At 30.5% G+C, this 20493-nt stretch overlaps 1 protein-coding gene and 1 pseudogene across 1 annotated transcript; both read left to right on the forward strand.

Annotated features, from left to right (window-relative positions):
- The first annotated feature begins 1943 nt into the window (after window positions 1-1943).
- On the forward strand, window positions 1944-9266 carry LOC128039841 (G-type lectin S-receptor-like serine/threonine-protein kinase At1g11330; annotated as a pseudogene).
- A 5061-nt stretch (window positions 9267-14327) lies between these two features.
- LOC105786641 (G-type lectin S-receptor-like serine/threonine-protein kinase At1g11330) lies at window positions 14328-18752 on the forward strand. Its single transcript, XM_052629613.1, has 7 exons — window positions 14328-15740; window positions 15833-15940; window positions 16143-16312; window positions 16406-16616; window positions 17281-17518; window positions 17804-17951; window positions 18396-18752. Exons 1-7 carry the CDS (start codon window positions 14444-14446, stop codon window positions 18699-18701), a joined length of 2478 nt encoding a protein of 825 aa, XP_052485573.1. The 5' UTR covers window positions 14328-14443; the 3' UTR covers window positions 18702-18752.
- The last annotated feature ends 1741 nt before the right edge of the window (window positions 18753-20493 follow it).

The following is a 20493-nucleotide window of genomic DNA, read 5'->3' on the forward strand; positions in this document are numbered from 1 at the left end:
GGATCATTTTTGGGTGAAATTTCAGTAAATCGCGTCCCTGGGGGAGCGATTTTGCCATGTCAGCACAAAACGCACTAACGTGGCAAAATCGCTCCCCCAGGGACGCGATTTAGCCCACGTTTTTCTAGGGTTAGGGCTTTTTGCATGTTTAGTCACTAGGGTTTTTTGGTTTAGGGTTTTTAGGGTTTAAGGTTAGGGCTAGGGTTTTGTTAAAATAATTTAGGTTTAGGGTTTAAGGTAGGTTTAGGGAATAAATCAAGGTTTAGAGTTTTTTTAAAAAAATAATTAAATTAGGTTTTAGGGGTTTTAAATAAATGAATTAAATTAGGGATTAGAGTTTTTAAAAAATTAACTAAATTATGGTTTAGTTTTTTTAAATAATTTTGTCTTTAGGTTTAGGGTTTAGGGAAAATTATATTGACAATAAAGATTTTTTTTTTCTACAGTAGCTCCTAAAAAATAATTTTGAGAAGACGGCTCTGAAAATATAATGTTAAGAACGCTTCAAGCAAGATGCACTGTCAGCAAAATTACTGAAAAAAGTGGAACGAAGGAAATGTTCAAGTGTACACAATCGCAACAAGTAATAAAGTGACAAGTAAATGCCGAGTTATCGTAACCACAAGGGCTGTGAAAAGAATTATTTATGAATGCAATTAAAAACACTTTGGCGAAGAAAAATATTTTGATTTGAGGAGGTGATTAAAAACTAGGATTTTAACTAAGTAAAATAAATAAAAATAAAATAAAAGTTTCAATGCACAATTTCAAAAGATGATTTTAATCAGGATGCATAATTGTGCTAGATTATTTACATTTCTTAACTTAATTAGAATTATTAAACTCATTTTAATGTTGTTACGAATAAATTCACAGCAACTCGGTAATTTGCTAACTTATGAACATACTTACCTACCAAAATCCATTTATCTCTTGACTACATCTCTATGTCAATTCAACCGATTAAACAAATTTTAATAAGCAAACGTGTTAATGCACATACATACTTATGAAATTAAAATAATCTTTTGTACATATCTCTATGCCAATTCAAACAATTAATTCAATCTCATAAGCACATAAAAGATTACGGGAGGTAACAATGTATTTCTACCTTGAAACAGTTTAATCACAATAATCTTGCAAGTTATACAAGGCTAATGTATCGTTAGATACTGTTGCTAATTTAACCCTCAGCTACCTTAGATGAATAAACATGCACTGATTAAGTATCGTGTCAATTACTTACAATTTCAATCCGTTTAAATAATTAATTCATTAGTTACCTTACAATTGTAATGCAAGAATAACTTAGTCATGGTTTTACTTAATCAAGCATCTTACCGAGGCCTATAACAACACAAATTAACATAATTTTAATAACTCAAGTAGACAAAATACAATCAACCTAACACGAATTAAATTGGATTAAAATTAAAATTAATTTTGTCCCAAATTCTAAATTTTAACCGGACATAACGTAAACACAATAATTCAAACTAGATCAACTCAAATTCAAGTATGATCTAAACTCAAATGATTCAAACTTGAAATAATTCAAACTTAAAATAAGTCGAATACATAACTTGAAATATCCTAAATTCAAGATAGCTTGACCCCAAAAAGTTTAAACTAACCCAGAATTACTTCAACTTAAAACTAATCCTAAAGCCTGCATTTGTTCTTGGACTTGAAGTACATCAGAAGTCGGAATGAGACATCTTAACCAAAATATGTTAAATGTTGTTTTATTTTATTCTTTGCATTATTGAAATAAATAAAACCAAAGTATATATTAAAAAAATGTCGGTAGAACAAACCATTAATAAAATAAGATAGAAATGTTTATGACAGCCGCAAATGTTGACATCAAGATTAGAAGTTTCTAAAAGCGCTAGTCACCTTTGTATGTTCTTTCTTTTTCTGTCGACTTTTGCTTGCATATGGGATTGGTGTAAACATTTGCAGCTGCCTTTGAAATATCATTACATAATATCAAAATCAGACTTTGAAGATTCCAAATATCATTTATAAATCATAGGTTACTTCCAAGTACTGGGAAGAGATCATGGGAAAAACTATTAACTGCTCCGTTTTACTAGCTTTAATATCTTGCTTTTACTTACTATTTGCCACTGCTTTAGACACATAACACCATCAAAATCCATCAAAGACCCTGATGTTATAATCTCCCAGAATGGTGTTTTCCGATTGGGATTCTTCAGCTTGGCTAACTCCAGCAATCGTTATGTAGGGATACTCTACAACCAAATCCCCGTACAAACTGTTGTATGGGTAGCAGATAGAAACAGGCCTCTCAAAGACTCTTCTGGGATTCTCACCATATCAGATGACGGCAACCTTGTTGTTTCCAATGGAAAAGCTGAAATTCTTTGGTCATTGAATGTTACCAATACAGTTCCTAATTGTCCAGCTTTTAGACTCTGGAAACCTCGTCCTCAGTAATGGTGATGATGGAGCAAGCAGCTTATGGGAGAGTTTTAAATATCCTTTTAATGCCTTCATTGAAACTATGAAGATCAGCACTGATGTTAAAAAGGGTCGTAAAGTGGAGCTGAAATCATGGAAAAGCATTGATGATCCATCTGATGGTAACTTTTCTCTTGGTTTTGAACCTTTCAACATCCCAGAGGGCATCATTCGGAAGAAAAACCAGCTCTATTTTCGGACCGGCCCATGGAATGGGTATACCTTTATTGGCTTAATAAATATGTACACCTCTTATCTTCAAGGGTTTGTTGTTGTTGCAGATAACCCACAATAACCTTACTATATGACTTATTAATTTTATACTGACTCTATGTTGATATACGGTGAATTAGATTCTCAAGGAAAATTCATTGAACGGAGATGGGATGCTGGGAAAGGGAACTGGATAAACAAGTACTCTAGTTATCAAACAGATTGTGATGTTTATGGATACTGTGGAGCATTTGGAATATGCGATTCATCGAAACAACCCATTTGCAGTTGCTTAAAGAGGTTTAAGCCTAGGAATATAGAGGAATGGAGTAGAGGTAATTGGAGTAGTGGATGTTTTAGGACTACCCCTTTGCACTGCCAAAGAGATAACAACAATGGCAGTGGAGCAGGCCAAGATGATGATGGGTTTTTGGACATGAAGAATATGAAAGTGCCGGCATCTCCGCACCCGTCATCAGTAACGGCGAGTGCAAAGATCAGTGCATGAAGAATTGTTCGTGCGTGGCTTATGCGTATGATGATGGCATTGGTTGCATGTTTTGGAGTGGAGATTTTATTGATATTTCTCCACTAGCGGAGTCGATCTTTACATTCGTCTGCCATCTTCGGAACGCGGTAAATTTTCTTAATGTCGACCGTGTGTTTGATAAATTGCGTCAATATCTGCTTTTTTGGTGTTGATGTTTTATTAACCATGTTTCTGGATTTGCAGATAAAGGGAAACATACTAAGGTCATTGTTATTTCAACAGTAATTGCGGGCATAGTAGTTATTACAATTTCTGCACTCTTCTTATGATGTAGGATAGCTAAACATAAAGGTAATACATATGAAAAATATTTAAATGTATTTATAATTTATTAAGAAATTAAAAATTAAACTATAAATATATATACACGAATATCAAGACAAAAGAGTACATTCACCAATACGATTCTAACTACATTCATCTTATCTCAGGCAATCAGGCAGGAATAAAAAACAAAAATAGATCAAACACCAATTTTGTAGTGAAAATATAGGAGAAAATTCAATTGGAGTTAAACTACAGTAGCTGCCAGTATTCAATTTCGAAGAACTTGCCACCGCGACAAACAACTTCAGTCACACAAAAAAGCTAGGGCAGGGTGGTTTCGGTCCAGTTTACAAGGTAATAAATAATGGCGATTTTCAGCAAATCTAGTGTCAACGAAATGACATTTTCCTTTTTTTCTATTAAGTCTTGTGAGTTGAATTTTGTGTGCAGGGAACATTACATGATGAAAAGGAAATAGCAGTAAAAGAGATTATCGAAAGCTTCGGGGAAATGATTGGAAGAAATATTTATGAATGAAGTGGTGGTGATCTCTAAGCTTCAACATCGAAATCTGGTTAGATTGCTTGGCTGTTGTGTTGAAGGAGAAGAGAATATGCTTGTCTACGAATATATGCCCAACAAAAGTTTGGACGTTTTTCTCTTTGGTTAGTAACTTGTTCTAATCCTTTTTTAGTTCTTTTTTTTTTTTTTTGAGATTATTTGGTATTCGACTTAATCTAGAGTCCAATTAAGTTGTACCCTAAACGAGGGGTAAAGATCTCCTAAAACTATTTTCTTAATCCACAAGACTTGAGCTTGTTTTTGTTACTTAAGGAGAATTGAGCTCCTTATCTCTCAATCCAATACTTGAACTTCTGCCGTTTTCCTTCTCTTTACAACTTAAATTTGTTCTTGACTACCCCATCTGCTTAATCTGATAAGTCCGACTCATTTGACTTGGTTGGTGTAATCCATATATGTTAGATCTTGGATATAAATTTCTTGAAAAGTTTTCAAAATGAATAAACATAATTTTCTATCGAAAAATTGTTATGTAAGGAAAATCTTATGTATTTTTATCGAAAAATGAACTTCTAATTCTTTTTTATTTTTTTAAGTTTTATAATTTTAAAAATCAAAATTAAATTGACAAAATGTGTAAAGTTGAGGGTTAAATTTGTTCAATTTTTTAGATTTAGGACTAAATTGATAGATTTTGTAAACACTGGAGGGTTAAAATTGTTATTATGCCAACAGAAAAAAGGTCACCATTAGTGATTTAGCGAAGAGTGACTAAAATATTAAATTTTAATAATGTTAGTAACTAAAATAAAAAAATTTAAACACGGGTGACAAATGAAACACACTAATAATTTGGATGGTTGTTTTTATAATTTAATTTTAAAAATATAATATTTAAAAATTAATTAAATATTAAAATGACACATGTGACATTAAAAGTTAGTAATTATAAAATATAAAAGTATAATTCTAAGTTTTTTTAAGAAAAAAATTGGTCGCCTAATTGATTTAATGCAAATTTGTGCAAGAGGATATGAAAAATAGGTCATGGCTTCGTCCATGAACATGTCTGATGTAATTATATTTCGATATTCGAATCGTAGCAACGTAATGTTTTGACTCTCTTCATTGTTGAATATTTATTTCAATTGGTCGACATAACATCAATTTCATCTACAATCACAATGAATACAATATAGTAGAAAATACAACAATGGTTGTAGTTTAGATCCATTATTATAGGGATTAACTATAAATCTTGAGGTTTTATTGTTTAATTTTTGTAATCGATCCAGCTAAACAAGATGTTTTGGATTGGAGAAAACGCTTCAACATTATTAAAGGGATTAAGCAAGGATTGCTTTATCTTCATAGAGATTCAAGACTAAGGATTATACATAGAGATTTAAAAGTAAATAATATTTTACTCGACAAAGAATTAAACCCAAAAATTTTGGATTTTGGGATGGCCAAGATTTTTGGAGGTAATGAAAATTAAGCCAACACTAAAAGGGTTGTTGGAAGTTAGTTTTTTTTTTTTTTGGTATAAAATATGGTATAGATATATGTCTATCGTCAAGTTAGGTACGATGCTTAAAAAGAATACTTGTCTAGACCTAAATTGTAATACCCCGAAAATTACTACAGTAAGAAAGTAAGATAATATTCTTGATATAGTAAAATAAGAAAATAAAGTGATAAAAGGGTAATTTTGAGTTATGTCAACATTGGAAAGTATATTATGATATATTAATTCAAGAAAGGATTAAATTGCAAAAGTGAGAAAAATTTTGTTGCCCAAGAGTAAATACTCAAAATTTAAGGGGTTAAAGTGTAAATATAAAAATTGAAGGGCCAATAGTATAAATATTTTAAGGGTGAAATAATCTAGAAACTAAGTAAAATGGATGAATTGGGACCAAATTGAATAGGTGAAGAATTATGAGGACCAAATCATAATTTTACCAAATTAAGTGATGACTCAAGGTTGAAATTTTAAAAGATCTAAAGGGTAAAATGGTCAATTAATAAGAAAGAGAAATCTAGAAAATAATGATGATGTTGGAGATATTTTAGATTAATTAAATAAATATTAGTTTATTAGTATTTTAATTTAATTTTTAAATGATATTTTTTATTATTTTATTATTTTATTTAGTATATATATATGTGGAAGGAAAGATGAAGAATCATCATCTTTCCATGCATTTCACGTTAGAAGAGAAAAGAAGAAAGAAAGTTTTGCTTTCTTTACAATTTGGTCCTTTCACCAAAAATTCACTATTTTTACTTAGAAATCAAAAGAATTTCCATAGCTTCCAAGAGAGAAAAATAATAAGGAGAGAATGGGGAGCTAAAATATCAAGTTAGATTCAAGAAATAGAAGCTGGAGGAGAAAGAAAATTAAGTTAAAGATTGAAATCAATAGCACAAGATAAGAACATCAAGATTTCAATATATTTTTGAGTTTGATATTATTGAAAAGTAGGAAATTAATGTTAATGTAGAGTTTCATTATATAAGGTTTTATATTCTTGTTATCTTAGTAAAGGAAATAAGAGGAAGTGATGGAAAATATTGAAGAGAAAGGAAAGGAAGGTGTTATAAATTTAGTTATCAATATTTTACACTAAAACAGTTTTGAGACAAAGCAGAGAGTCTGAATTTGAAAATTCATCAAAAATCTAATAAATTTAATTAGAGGATGAAAAAATATGAAACTAAATTTTATTGAGTCTAGTTTCTCATAGAAGAAACTGTAAGTAATGGAATTTTAAATTTTGAGATATAATAAATTTTGTGAGATAAGGTTAGAATGATTTGGGTTCCCTGTTTTAACTTTGAAAAATCATAAAAAAATTGGAGAAAATTAATTAGGGGCTTAAATTTATATTATTAAATCCTTAATGAGTCTAATTTCAATAGAAACAAACAGTAACATCATCCGAATCCCGCACGAGGAGATAATTAATTTTAGTAAAGAATGGTTGAAACTGTAAGACAGCAGAATAGGGATGAATTTAAAGAATAAAATGTACTTATTGGATAAATAAAATATTCTTAAAATTTTATGGCAATAAGATAAGTGAGTCTAGTTTCATATAAAATTAACGGATCTCAATTCGGAGCTCTGTAGCTTAAGATATAATTAATTTAGTGATCATGACTCAAGTGAACAGCTTGTTATGAGTAAACAAGTAAATAGTGGTATTATGTATATACTAAGGATGTGGAATGGAGAGGAGGAGAAAAATATATAATTCTTCAACTAGCATGAGTTTTCATTAAAAATGGCTAATTTGCATGTTTTAGTTTCAGGTAGAGGTGCTCATGGGCCGGGCCGGGAAAAAATTTCGGCCCGTGTCCTAGGTGCGGGCCTGGCCCAGCCCGAAATATGGGCCTGAATTTTTGTCCAGGCCCGGCCCAGAAAAAAATCCTAAGCCTGAGCCCGGCCCCGTCTGGCCCACTATTTAAATAAATACCAAAAATTTATTTTAAAAATAAAAAATTTTAAAAAAAAAAGTATTTAAAAATATTTTAAAATTAAAAAATAAAAATATATATTTATTATATTCGGGCTGGGCCTGGGCCAAAAAAGTTGTGCCCGAGGCCCGACCCGTTTTCTAAACGGACCTCATTTTTTTGCCCAAGCCCATATTTCGGGCTTATATTTTTTCCCAAACCCTCCCATATTTCGGGCGGGCCGTCGGGCAGGGTGAGCACCTCTAATGTCAGGGACTAAATTGAATAAAAGTAATATTTTAAAGGTAAATTTGTAAAAAAATGTCAAAAAGTGACCAAATTGCATGAAATGAATTGTTTTATTATTTAAATTAATAAATTGAACGAAATATTAATTTAGATCAAGATTGGGTGGAAACTCGAGGAAAATAGAAAATTACCAAAATGTCCCTAAATTTTGGCATTTCTGCAATTTAGTTTGGTAAGTTCGTGTAACTTTAATTATATTCTTAAATGCTTCAGATGTATGTTATTGATGTGAATATGATTTGAATGTTCATTGTATGAAAATTGATGAAACATTGATATATTTGATAAAAAGGGGAAGAAATCCCGGTTGAATGGAAGGAAAATTAGATGGATCTTTGAAAAAGAATTGACGGTAAAAAAGATCTAGCCCAGACGAGTGATCCTATCCTGATATAGCCCTCCCGAAGAATATGTGGAAAATGGATTTATCCCGGACGAGTAATCCGAATTAGGGTCTGAATTTAGCCTGGACTGGTAATTCAGATCCAAGCTCATTAGAGTAATTGTCATTGCAGGGGATTTAGCCTAGACTGGCAATCCCGACAATACTCTATGAGTTTATATTACAGGGGATTTAGCCTGGACTGGTAATCTCGCTGTAAGTATGAGGTCCGCAGGAATGTGCTCTCTGAAATGGAAATGTGCGCACATGAATATGAATTGACGGACCCAGATTTGTACACTAAAGTGTACCCCTGAAAATCCATCGAAATTCCTAGAAATTCAACGGGATAAATATGAAAAAAAAAAACAAGGGAATGGAAATCGTGGTATTGATGAGCTCATCAATCATAGGATATATTATTGATACATGGAAATTATTGGACTAACTTGAATGTTAAGTTTGTGCATGTTAGGGGAATAATGCATTGAATGGATGTATGAATGCTTATCACACTATCCATTAATTTTATCGGTAATTTTGGATGTTTTGATTCTGGTTATAATGGCATGTATAAGTTAAATTGGCCAACGTTAGCTCATTAATGTTTTGATTTTGATTGGTTTTAAATATGAATGCTTAATGAAATGAAATGTCTATAAATTAATTTGTAAGCTCTGGTAATATTCTATAACCCTATTCTGGTAATAGATACGGGTTAGGGGTGTTACATAAATTGAGTTTGGCTTAATTTGATTTATGATGTCATTTTACTATATTTAGAAAATAAAACACTAAAGAATATATTATTTTATACTTTTATTATTTAATTTAAATTTGAATTGGCTCGTGAACAAGTTTAAATTAGGGTTGTAATTGATGTTGTTTTTAATGTTAAAATAGCGTGGTTATACGTCTCCTAAGTATGTAATGCAAGGACAATTTTTAGAGAAATTATCAGATGCATTCAATTTTGGAGTTATATTGCTAGAGGTTGTTAGCGAAAGAAGAAACATAAACTTTTACAAAAATCAGTATGAGCTTAGCCTCTTGGGATATGTAAGTTTATAAGATAATTTTTTTATATAATTTCTACTACTATTTATAACTCCTCCAAACCTTTAATTTAGAGGATAATGCGTAAGCGCGATTGAACCACGTTTTCTTGTAAGATGCAACAAAAACTAGAATGCATGGTGTAAGAAGTTGTATTTGCATGATATTCGGGTTTGGTTCGAGAAAACTTGAATTCGGCTCCGAAATTGTTGAGTAGAGCTATCATGTGAACTGAATTCAAGAATCTTGATGGTACTTGTTTATTTCGATTTTCTCAAATAATCTCTTTGATTTTTTTCAATTCACTTCATGTGAATCTTTGTATAAATGATATACATGTTACTAAAAAATAATGAAATTTTGTACCAATCACTTACATAGTTTTACCAATTGCTTGCTCATATCCTCTAGGGCACGAGTGTTCGCCACTTACATAATTTTGAACTTGCATGCTTCATACTCCTCTCTTCCTCTAAGCCACTTTCTACACTGTGTTAACCTCCATCCTCCATCTTCCATCTCTTTTAATACTTAACAAATCAAAAATAGACCAACTTAATCATTTTATTAAGACCCTTTGAACCTGACTCGAAAGTACCAACGTTGTATTGTTTTCTCGAATGCATCATATCATTATCCCTAATATATCTTCATCTCCCTAGAAATTTTCAAAAGGTTAATCTGCCTCAATTTCTTAACTTTTCAGTAAGAACATTTGGTACCATCATATATCTTAGTGCGAATCACTTAGAAAATCATTTTTAAGGCAACGTATTCGATCAAAATAATTATATACTTTCCTACAAATGATCAATATATATGCATAGTGTTACTTTCTTTCTTTCTTTTTAGTATGAGATCCTTTGGTGTTTAGTAGTTTCATTAGGTTAAGATTACATTTAGAACCAAGACGGGTCGGGCTTTTAAATAGAAGTAAACTCTCTCAACACTTTATTCTCTGTCTACAAAACTAAACTTAAAATTTTACTTAAAGAACATTAAACTCAAGGGTGTCGTCAAGGGGGCCGATAAGGTCTCGTTCGCCTGCTTGCCCTCATATCCAGTACCCCACCCTCAAAAATGAAATCTCACTTTTGGTGTTTTAAAGTTTATAAAATTTTAAGTAATTGCACTTTGACCCAAAAAATGATAAATTTTTTATTTTATCTTTTAAAATTATAAAGATATAAGTTATTAAAGTGGTGAAATTACATTTTATCTCTCACAAAATATATAACTTAATTTCAACCCTCAAAAAATTTTTGACTTCCCCTAATTAAACTTTTATCACTGAATCCAACATCTGCAGCTAAACAAATATTCTTATTTGTAAGATTCATATAGAAAATGGATCAATATCAAAACTACACATAAACCCCGATTTAATACGCATGATATATGAACTTTGATTTGATGTAATTATACACATTAAACTTTGACTATGATTCAAATATATATATGAAACATTTAAAGGAATAAATACATTATTTTATTTTTCTTAAAGGATTGACTCAATCCGTTAAGTGTTGAATTTAAGTTATAAAATTTATTTTATATATTACTTAAAATTAAATATTAAATATAATTATATTGTTTGATAAAAGTTAATATAATCTTAAATAAAATAAAATAAGCAATTCAATTTATTCTATATTAAGTGATAAGTATTTACTAATTATTTTTACTTTTTTATAGAAAAATTCTATCAAATAGTTCCCATTGTAGGTTATCAAATGTGATTAAATAATTAAGTTATTGAAAACATTAATTTTCAGCTGATTAAATTTTTCAATATTTTATCAAGCAGACCTAGATTAACGTGTATGTGTGCTGAAATAATATTCTATTCAATTAAGGTCAATTTCAGTTTATGTAATTTTAAAATTTTGAAATTTCGACTCAATCAGTAATAGTTAAATATAATAGGCGAGCTCTATCATTAACTATCATATAAGTTATGGAGTATTGGACTTAGTCACTATCCTCCAAATTGATCACATTTAGACTCCATACTTATTGAAATTTAAAATTTTAATTTTGACTTAAATAATAGTTATTAACTCTATTAACTAATATAAAATATAATCTTTTGTGAGTATTACATGAAAATAATAAGTTAACTCGATATTACATATACGATAATATTTTAAAATTAACAAAATATACCCTATACGATTAAATTTTTAAAATTACTAAGTTTTTCGCAACTTACACAAATAGACATTGTGATAAAATACTACAGTCAAAATTTTAATTAATTTATAAATCAAAATATAGTGTTGAGCCGTCAACCCAATCTGTGATGTAATGACAATTATTTTTACTAAAATAAAATACTAATTTACATTGCTTGCAGAATATAATCTTAGGGGTTTTTTACCAAATTATTATAAAAAAATAAAAAAATACCAAAATATTATATTTTTTTTATTTACCAAAATATGCCAAAAAAAAAAAGGAGGCTGATGGTGCCATTCTCATTGGCGGCACCAATGGTGCCATTTCCATTGGCGGCAGAGGACTAAAATGTAATGATCTAAAGTTTCAAGGACCTGATGTGAAAATTTACCATTTTAAATTTTGAAAGTTAATTGCTGCCGCTGTGCGTGTGGGGCGCACTAAAGTTGAAATATGCCTAATTGCCTTCTAAGCCCTCCTTATTTATTATTTTCTTTTTATTCCCCTTCAACTCACTTTTTTATTTAATAAACAAGCCCTCAACCTATTTTTGTAGTTAAATAAGCTCTTAATCTATGATTTTTACTCATAAAGGCCCTTTATTTTATTATTAAAGTAAATATATTTTATGTTTATGTGAATTTGAAGAGAATAATTTATTAAATAAAAAATTTACTAAACTTGATGAGAATAGTTTATAATTATAATTTTTTTTCTATTTGGGTTACATTTATGGGTGATCAGCTTTATTATTACTTTTGGTTTTCACTAAAGCATGCCTGGTATTTCTATTAATTTTTTATTTAAATCTAATATTAGTTAAGTGATAATTAAGATACTTAAAATTCTAATTAAGTAATAACTCTACTTTACTTTAATAAAAGTAGTATTCAAATTTTTAACCAATAACAATAAATTATAATTATAATTATCGCAATTTTTTTGTCTTTTTCCTATATTTTATGTTTAGAGTTCTATTTAAATAACAATTCTATTTTAAAATTAGCACAATATTTTTAATAATAATTGCAGTTTAAATTATAATTATTTTGAAATATATAATTCTCACAACTTCTATTAAATTATAATTATTTTTAAATTTATAAAGAGTATTTATATATAAAAATATTTTATTTAATTAAAAACTTGAATTCTTATTATTTTAAATTCATCCAATCATATTCAATGATTTTATAGATTTATAGTTTTATTAATTAATAATATATATTTTTTTAAGTAGAGCCTTTATAATATATGACCAAATTAATTAATTTCACATTAATATATTATTATTTTAATTAATCTTACTTTTTATTATTATATAATAATATTAATAAATTGTTATTCTAATGTAGTTTAGTAATATAATTAACAATAAATGATTTTTGTCAGTTCAAAAGTTTTTCAAGACTCGTGCTTTTATATATATTATAGATAGATATTTTATGATTTTTATCGGATATATGAAAGATTAAATCACAACCTATCATATTTCATCATCTAATTGGTCTCATTAATTGATTTTAATGGTTAATGTAACGAAATGTGAAAATTATTAATGTAAGAGCTTAATTAATTTTCGAGTTAATGATAAGGGCTCATTGGGTTCAAATTAAGTCAAGGGCTTAGTAACTTTTTTGGTTTTTCTTAAGGGACTATTATAGCTATAAGCCTTTGATAAACATAAATTTTTTATTTAATAAATTATTCTCATCAAATTCACATAAACATAAAATATATTTACTTTAATAATAAAATAAAGTACTTTTATGAGTAAAATCATAGATTAAGAGCTTATTTAACTACAAAAATAGGTTGAGGGCTTGTTTATTAAATAAAAAAGTGAGTTGAAGGGGAATAAAAAGAAAATAATAAATAAGGAGGGCTTAGAAGGCAATTAGCCACATTTTAACTTTAGTGCGGTAAATTTTCACATCAAGCCCTTGAAACTTTAGATTATTACATTTTAATCCTATGCCGCCAGTGGGAATGGAACCATTAGTGCCGCCAATGAGAATGGCACCATCAGCCTCCCTTTTTTTTGTATATTTTAGTAAATAAAAAAAATATATAATATTTTGGTTTTTTTATTTTTTTATAATAATTTGGAAAAAACCCAATCTTCGGATAACCCAGTACTGTTGGTGTGAACATGGAGACACATGAGTTGATATTCTAAAACTCTAATGGAAGGAAGAGTCAACAAATAATATATATATTGTACTGATTGTACATTTGTTCGAGATCTTTGAATGGATTATTTGAAAAAAAAATAATTGACATTTCAAGAAAATTCCCATAAGCCAAAATGAGATTACGTATTTGACAATAAAAAAAAAACAACTGTAGCTGCCATGAAATGTCTTTTCATCACATCAAAACCAGACCCACAAGAAGTCAATTTTTATAGAACGTGAACCAGCCCACTTATCTCCCCCACCTCTCCTCCTGTACTTTTCTGTGTTGAACACTAATATTAATAATAATATATTTACGATCTGGTTGAAAGAAATATTAAAGAAACCAAAATAGGGTTCAAATACTAAAGTGGAAATTTGGGAGATTTTAGTATCCCATTTTGGAAACCCATCGTGTTTGATTTTTATTTCTAAATTTATTTTTGATTTTAGATTTATCCTTAACATATTTTAAAATTAATTCATAACATGGATTCAAAAAATAAGCTGAATAATAATATAGATAAATAAAAAATTGGTATCAATCGGGTGACACATGCTTGTTGGTTTTGTGGGTACTCCAATGCAAGAAAAAAGCAACGGAAAAGAATAAAGAAAATAAAGAGGTGATTATCGCTTGAAGAAAATTCAAATCTTAATGTATACATTTGCAGTTGACCTCAAAATCATTTCATCATATCAAATTCAGACTTTTCAAAAAAACAGAAAAAAAAAAGATAATGCGAAAATTTGTTGAGTTCATTTAGGATAAATTCTTAAAGATCCCAAATATCATTCATAAATCATAGCATCGGTTCCTAGTTCCGGGAAGCGATTATGGGAAAAACTATAAGCTGCTCTGTTTTCCTAGCTTTAGTATCTTGTTTCTATTTGCAGTTTGGAACTGCTTTAGATATCATAACACCATCAAAATCCATCAAAGACCCTGAATCTATAATCTCCCAGAGTGGAGTTTTCCGATTGGGGTTCTTCAGCTTTGCTAATTCCAGCAATCGTTATGTAGGGATACTGTACAATCAAATCCCCGTACTAACAGTGGCATGGGTAGCAAACAGAAACAAGCCTCTCAAAGACTCTTCTGGGATTCTCAACATATCAGATGATGGCAACCTTGTTGTTTTGAATGGCAAAACTGAGATTCTCTGGTCATCGAATGTTACCAATACAGCTCCTAATACAACAACTGCCCAGCTTTTAGACTCAGGAAACCTCATCCTCAGTAATGGTGACGATGGAGGAAGCAGCTTATGGGAGAGTTTTGAAGATCTTTCTAATGCCTTCATTGAAACTATGAAGATCAGCACTGATGTAAAAAAGGGTCGTCAAGTGGAGCTCAAATCATGGAAAAGCCCTAGTGATCCATCTGATGGTAACTTTTCTTTTGGCATTGAACCTTTCAACATCCCAGAGGGCATCATTCGGAAGAATAACCAGCTCTATTTTCGGACCGGTCCGTGGAATGGGAATATGTTTCTTGGCTCAATACTTATGACCGCCGTTTATACTGATGGGTTTTATGTTGTTGCAGATAATCAACAACAAACGTTTTATATGGCTTTTGAATATTCTAATGACTCTATGTTGATATACTGTGAATTAGATTCTCAAGGAAAATTCATTGAACGGAGATGGGATGCGGGGAAAGGGAACTGGATAAACAGGTACTCTAGTTTTCAAACAGATTGTGATATTTATGGATACTGTGGGGCATTTGGAATATGCGATTCCTCGAAACGTTGCAGTTGCATAAAGGGGTTTAAGCCTAGGAATATAGAGGAATGGAGTAGAGGTAATGGGAGTAGTGGGTGTTTTAGGACTACCCCTTTGCAGTGCCAAAGAGATAACACCAATGGCAGTGGAGGAGCAGGCCAAGGTGATGATGGGTTTTTGAAGATGATGGTGAAGAAAGTGCCGGCATTCCCGGTCCGGTCATCGATAATTAACGGCGACTGCAAAGATCAGTGCTTAGAAAACTGCTCGTGCGTGGCTTATGCGTATGATGCTGGCATTGGTTGCATGTTTTGGAGTGGAGATTTGATTGATGTGCAGAAATTCTCCACTAGCGGAGTCGATCTTTACAATCTTTACATTCGTTTACGATCTTCTGAACTTGGTAAACTTGTCTTAATGTTGACCATAAATTGCGTCAATTAATCTGCTTTTTTGGGTGTTGATGTTTTATTAACCATGTTTCTGGATTTGCAGATAAAGGGAAAAATACAAAGGTCATTGTTATTACAACAGTAATTGCGGGCATAATCGTAATTACAATTTCTGCACTCTTCTTATGGTGTAGGATGGCTAAACAAAGAGGTAAATCTCATAAAATTGGAACGATGTATTTTCTTTTATTAGGTTTAAACATAGAAGTCCAAGCTTGGCTTCAACTGAAAATAAATTATTCAGCTTGGCTCCATTAAGTAATAATTAATATTATAAATACAATGTATCAGACTTACTAGTTGCTTAAATCAAGCTCACTCCATAGTTGGATCAACTCTGATTTCTCTCTCAGAAAGGAATGAAAAACGCAAACATATCAAACACAAAATTTATAGAGAAAATTCAATCGGAGTTAAACTCCAGCAGCTGCCACTATTCAATTTCAAACAACTTGCCATTGCAACGAATAATTTCAATCACGCAAAAAAGCTAGGCCAAGGTGGTTTCGGTTTGGTTTACAAGGTAAATGATTAATGGCCATTTCCAACAACTCCACGTTCGATGAAATGACATTTTCTTTTCTACCTAGTTTTGTGATCTTAATTTTGTGTGCAGGGAATATTAGATGATGGAAAGGAAATAGCAGTGAAGAGATTATCGAAAGCTTCGGGGCAAGGCCTGGAAGAATTTGTGAATGAAGTGGTTGTGATTTCTAAGCTCCAACATCGAAATCTAGTTAGATTATTTGGGTGTTGTGTTGACAGAGAGGAAAAGATGCTCGTCTACGAGTACATGCCCAACAAAAGTTTGGACTCTTTTATCTTTGGTTAGTAACTTATGCTAATCTCTTTCTACTATTTTTGGGAATGTCCTTATTAAATCTAGAGTCAAGTTAGGTTGAACTCCTTAAACAGGGACAAAGCTCTCTTAAAATTCCTTTTCCCGTCTACAAACTCGAACTCAAATTATTTAAGAGATATTAAACTTTTTATCACTCAAAAATTAATGGTATCATTTTCTTTCTTTATACGATTTAAACTTATCTAAGACTATTTCATCTGCTGGATCCTACAAGTTTGACTTGTCTTACTTGGTAGGTTGAGTCCATATGGGCTACATCTAGGATATAATTTTACCTTTTAACTAACTCATTTAAACTAATTAGGGCTCAAAATACTTTTTTTGTTTTAAATTTAATTAATAAATACAAAAATTAATTTAAAGTCTTTTTAAAGCAAGAAATTGGATGTGAAGTTGATCTTCTGCGAGCTTATTTGAGAGGATACAAAACATAATAGATCATGACTTAGTCCAAGACCATGCATAATGTAATTATTAATATATATATTTCAATTGATGGAGATAACTTAAATTTTGTTTACAATATCATTATGAATACGATACGGTAGAAATTGCAACGATGATTAGATCCTTCATTATAGGAATTAATTGTTAACCTTAAAGGTGTTTTTGTATAATTTTTGTTATAGATCCGGTTAAACAAAAAATCTTGGATTGGAAAAAACGCTTTAACATTATTGAAGGGATCAGTCGAGGATTGCTTTATCTTCATAGAGATTCAAGACTGAGGATTATACATAGAGATCTAAAAGCTAGTAATGTTTTACTCGACCGAGAGTTAAATCCAAAAATTTCAGATTTTGGGATGGCTAGGATTTTTGGAGGCAATGAAAATCAAGCCAACACTAAAAGGGTTGTTGGAACTTAGTAAGTTGGACTTTTTCCGTGGCATTTCTTTTTATACATTTTTTTTTGATAAAATATGGTATAGGTATGTCTGGGTTCGATGCTTAAAGAAAATACATGTTCAGACTTGAATCGATTTCAACTTTGTTTGGTTTGTGGACTCCTTTTATGTGTTTATAAGTAAAATATTAAAATTATATTTTTATATTTTTATAGTTAACTTTAAATTATTTATTCTTAATTTGGGTTGGGTTGTGGACAAGTTAAAATTAAGGTTTATAATTGGTTTTTTATGTTTAATTACAGTGGTTATATGTCTCCCGAATATGCAATGAGAGGGCAGTTTTCAGAGAAATCAGATGTGTTCAGCTATGGAGTTCTACTACTGGAGATTATTAGCGGAAGAAGAAACATAAGCTTTCACAATAGGGATGATCTTGGCCTCTTGGGATATGTAAGTATATAAGATAGTTAGAGAGGTTGGTGGATGGAATTAGGTGTAAGATGTTGCATTTGTGAGCTATTCGGGTTTGGTTCAAGAAAACTTGAATTTGGCTTAGTAATTATTGAGTCGACCAATCATTTGAGAAAATTTGAGAATCTTAATGCTTGAATCGAGTAGGTTACAAGGCTTTATAACCTTAATTAATATTGAAAATTTTCAATTCAAACTTGAACTTGATTACAAATAATCGAGTTTGAAGTTAAGCATAGGAATGAAGCCCATTGCAGAGTACTTAGGTAAAACAAGCCTAATCAAGAAAGTTTGAATAGCTCGATCTTTATGTCGGATAGAGCTAATCAAACTCTATTAAAGCTTTGAGATTAAAATTTTGAGTCAAGCTAGGCTAGATAATTTTAGTATTAATTTAGACAAAGTTGGTTTTTTTGTTTTCAGGCATGGAAATTATGGAATGAAGGCAATATTTGGAACTTAGTAGACAAGGCGATTTCAGAGTCCGAATCAGATTCAAAGAATGAGAAAGAGATATGGAGATGCATAAATGTTGGTTTGCTATGCGTTCAAGAATATGCTAATGATAGGCCAACTATGTCTACTGTTGTTTCAATGCTTAATAGTGAGATTTCAGATCTTAACACTCCAAAACAACCTGCTTTCACTCAAGCACCACTAATAATCCAAGTTGTTAAAAATACGGATTCAATTAATGATGTAACTCTTACAAAGGTTAATGGCCGATGAAGATGCAAATTAACAATACTGAAGTTTATTTTTATATTTTGTTTTGATTTATTTTTGTCTTTTTTATTTGAATTTTTTTTTTCATTTTATTTGTACCATTTTAGAGTGAATTTGGCATGTGACAACATTAAGCCAATCTGTCTCCCACCGAAGCTATGGAAAAGTGAACCGTTCGATCCATCACCAAAAAAAAATCACTCATTACCTAAATTTCAAAAAGAGTATCCAATTTTAGAGGAAAAGAGATCCTACCCTTCATTCCTTTTATTTTGAGTAGTATAGAACCAAAATCAACCATTTTCATAAACCTCAATGCCTAAATTTGAGATGCTAAATATTTATTTTGATTATTGGATTTGGTGCTTCATTTGCTCCTTTTATGAGAGGGGCATGAATTTCAAAGGGCATGCAAAACGAAAAGGAAGAAGAAAGAAAGAAAGAAAATTACTGAAAACAAAAAAAAAAAAAAAGGAGAAAAACAACTTCCATCACGCAAAAAAGCTAAGGCAAGATGGTTTCGGTCCGGTTTTTAGAGTAATAACTAATAAACAATGGTGATTTCCAGCAAATACATTATCGATGAAATGACATTTTTCTTTCTACCAAGTCTTATGAACCGAGTTTGATTATAAATAATCGAATTTGAAGTTAAGCATAGAATGAAGCTCATTATAGACTTAGGTAAAACAAACCAAATCAAGAAAGTTCGAACAGTTCAATCCTTATTTCGAATAAAGCTAATGAAACTTTATTAAAGCTTTGAGATTAAAATTTTGAGTCAAGCTAGGCTAGATAATTTCAGCATAAATTTAGACAGTTGTTTTCTGTTTACAAGCGTGGAAACTATGGAATGAAGGCAATATTTGGGGTTTAGTAGACATGATTATTTCAGAGTCCGAATCAGATTCAAAGAATGATCAGAGATATGGAGATGCATATATGTTGGATTGCTATGCGTTCAAGAATATACTAAAGATAGACCAACCATGTCTATTGTTGTTTCAATGCTTAATAGTGAGATTTCAGATCTTAATACTTCAAAACAACCTATTTTCACTCAAGCACCACTAATGAGCCATGATGTTAAAGATAGGACTTCACTTAATGACGTAACTCTTACAAAACTTGATGGGTGATAAAGATGCAAATTAATTATTTGGAGTGTTTACAATACTGATAAAGATTTGAGATGCTTTCTTTGTTGTAAATATTGGAGCTGGTGCTTCATTTACTCATTTTATTAGAGGGGCATCAATTTCAGAGGGCATGCAAAAGAAAAAGAAGAAGAAAGAAAGAAAATTACAAAAAAGAAAAGGAAAGATTATGACACCATGCATTTGGGGCTTTCAAATCTTAACAAACATAAGAGTAATAATTCTAACTACGTATCTCCTCTGAGGGTAAATTTTCTACGACAATTATCATTTGTTGTCTCATTTTGAGCTTCATCGAATTTTCTTGAAAATGAACTCAGTCATGACTTGTTTTATGAACATAGTAATAACAATGTGACTTTATTCTATATTTATTTCAACTGGACATAAATCTTTTAAAAAATATTGTTATTTTTTTCACAACTTTCACCTCAGTAATTTTTTTACATCACCTGTCACTTTAGACTGGGAAAAAATGAATGATTTAGAAACATTTAGAGTAACTAATTAATGGTCAATAACAAATTTCGTAGTTCAAATAATAGATGCAATTTTTCAAATCAACATTTGAAGTTTCACCTGTTTATTTTATTTGTTTTCTGTCGACTTTTCCTTGCATGGGATTGGAGTACCCAGAA

This window comes from Gossypium raimondii, chromosome 1, assembly GCF_025698545.1.
Source record: "Gossypium raimondii isolate GPD5lz chromosome 1, ASM2569854v1, whole genome shotgun sequence".
NCBI classification, from domain to species: Eukaryota; Viridiplantae; Streptophyta; class Magnoliopsida; order Malvales; family Malvaceae; genus Gossypium; species Gossypium raimondii.

What these genes read in the sequence shown, in the direction of transcription:
- LOC105786641 (XM_052629613.1), top strand. Translation starts at nt 14,444, where the DNA reads ATGGGAAAAACTATAAGCTGCTCTGTTTTCCTAGCTTTAGTATCTTGT. An exon ending in TAGGATGGCTAAACAAAGAG is followed by an intron (nt 15,941 to 16,142) that starts GTAAATCTCATA and finishes TTTCTCTCTCAG; the next exon opens with AAAGGAATGAAAAACGCAAA. An exon ending in GTTTCGGTTTGGTTTACAAG is followed by an intron (nt 16,313 to 16,405) that starts GTAAATGATTAA and finishes TTTTGTGTGCAG; the next exon opens with GGAATATTAGATGATGGAAA.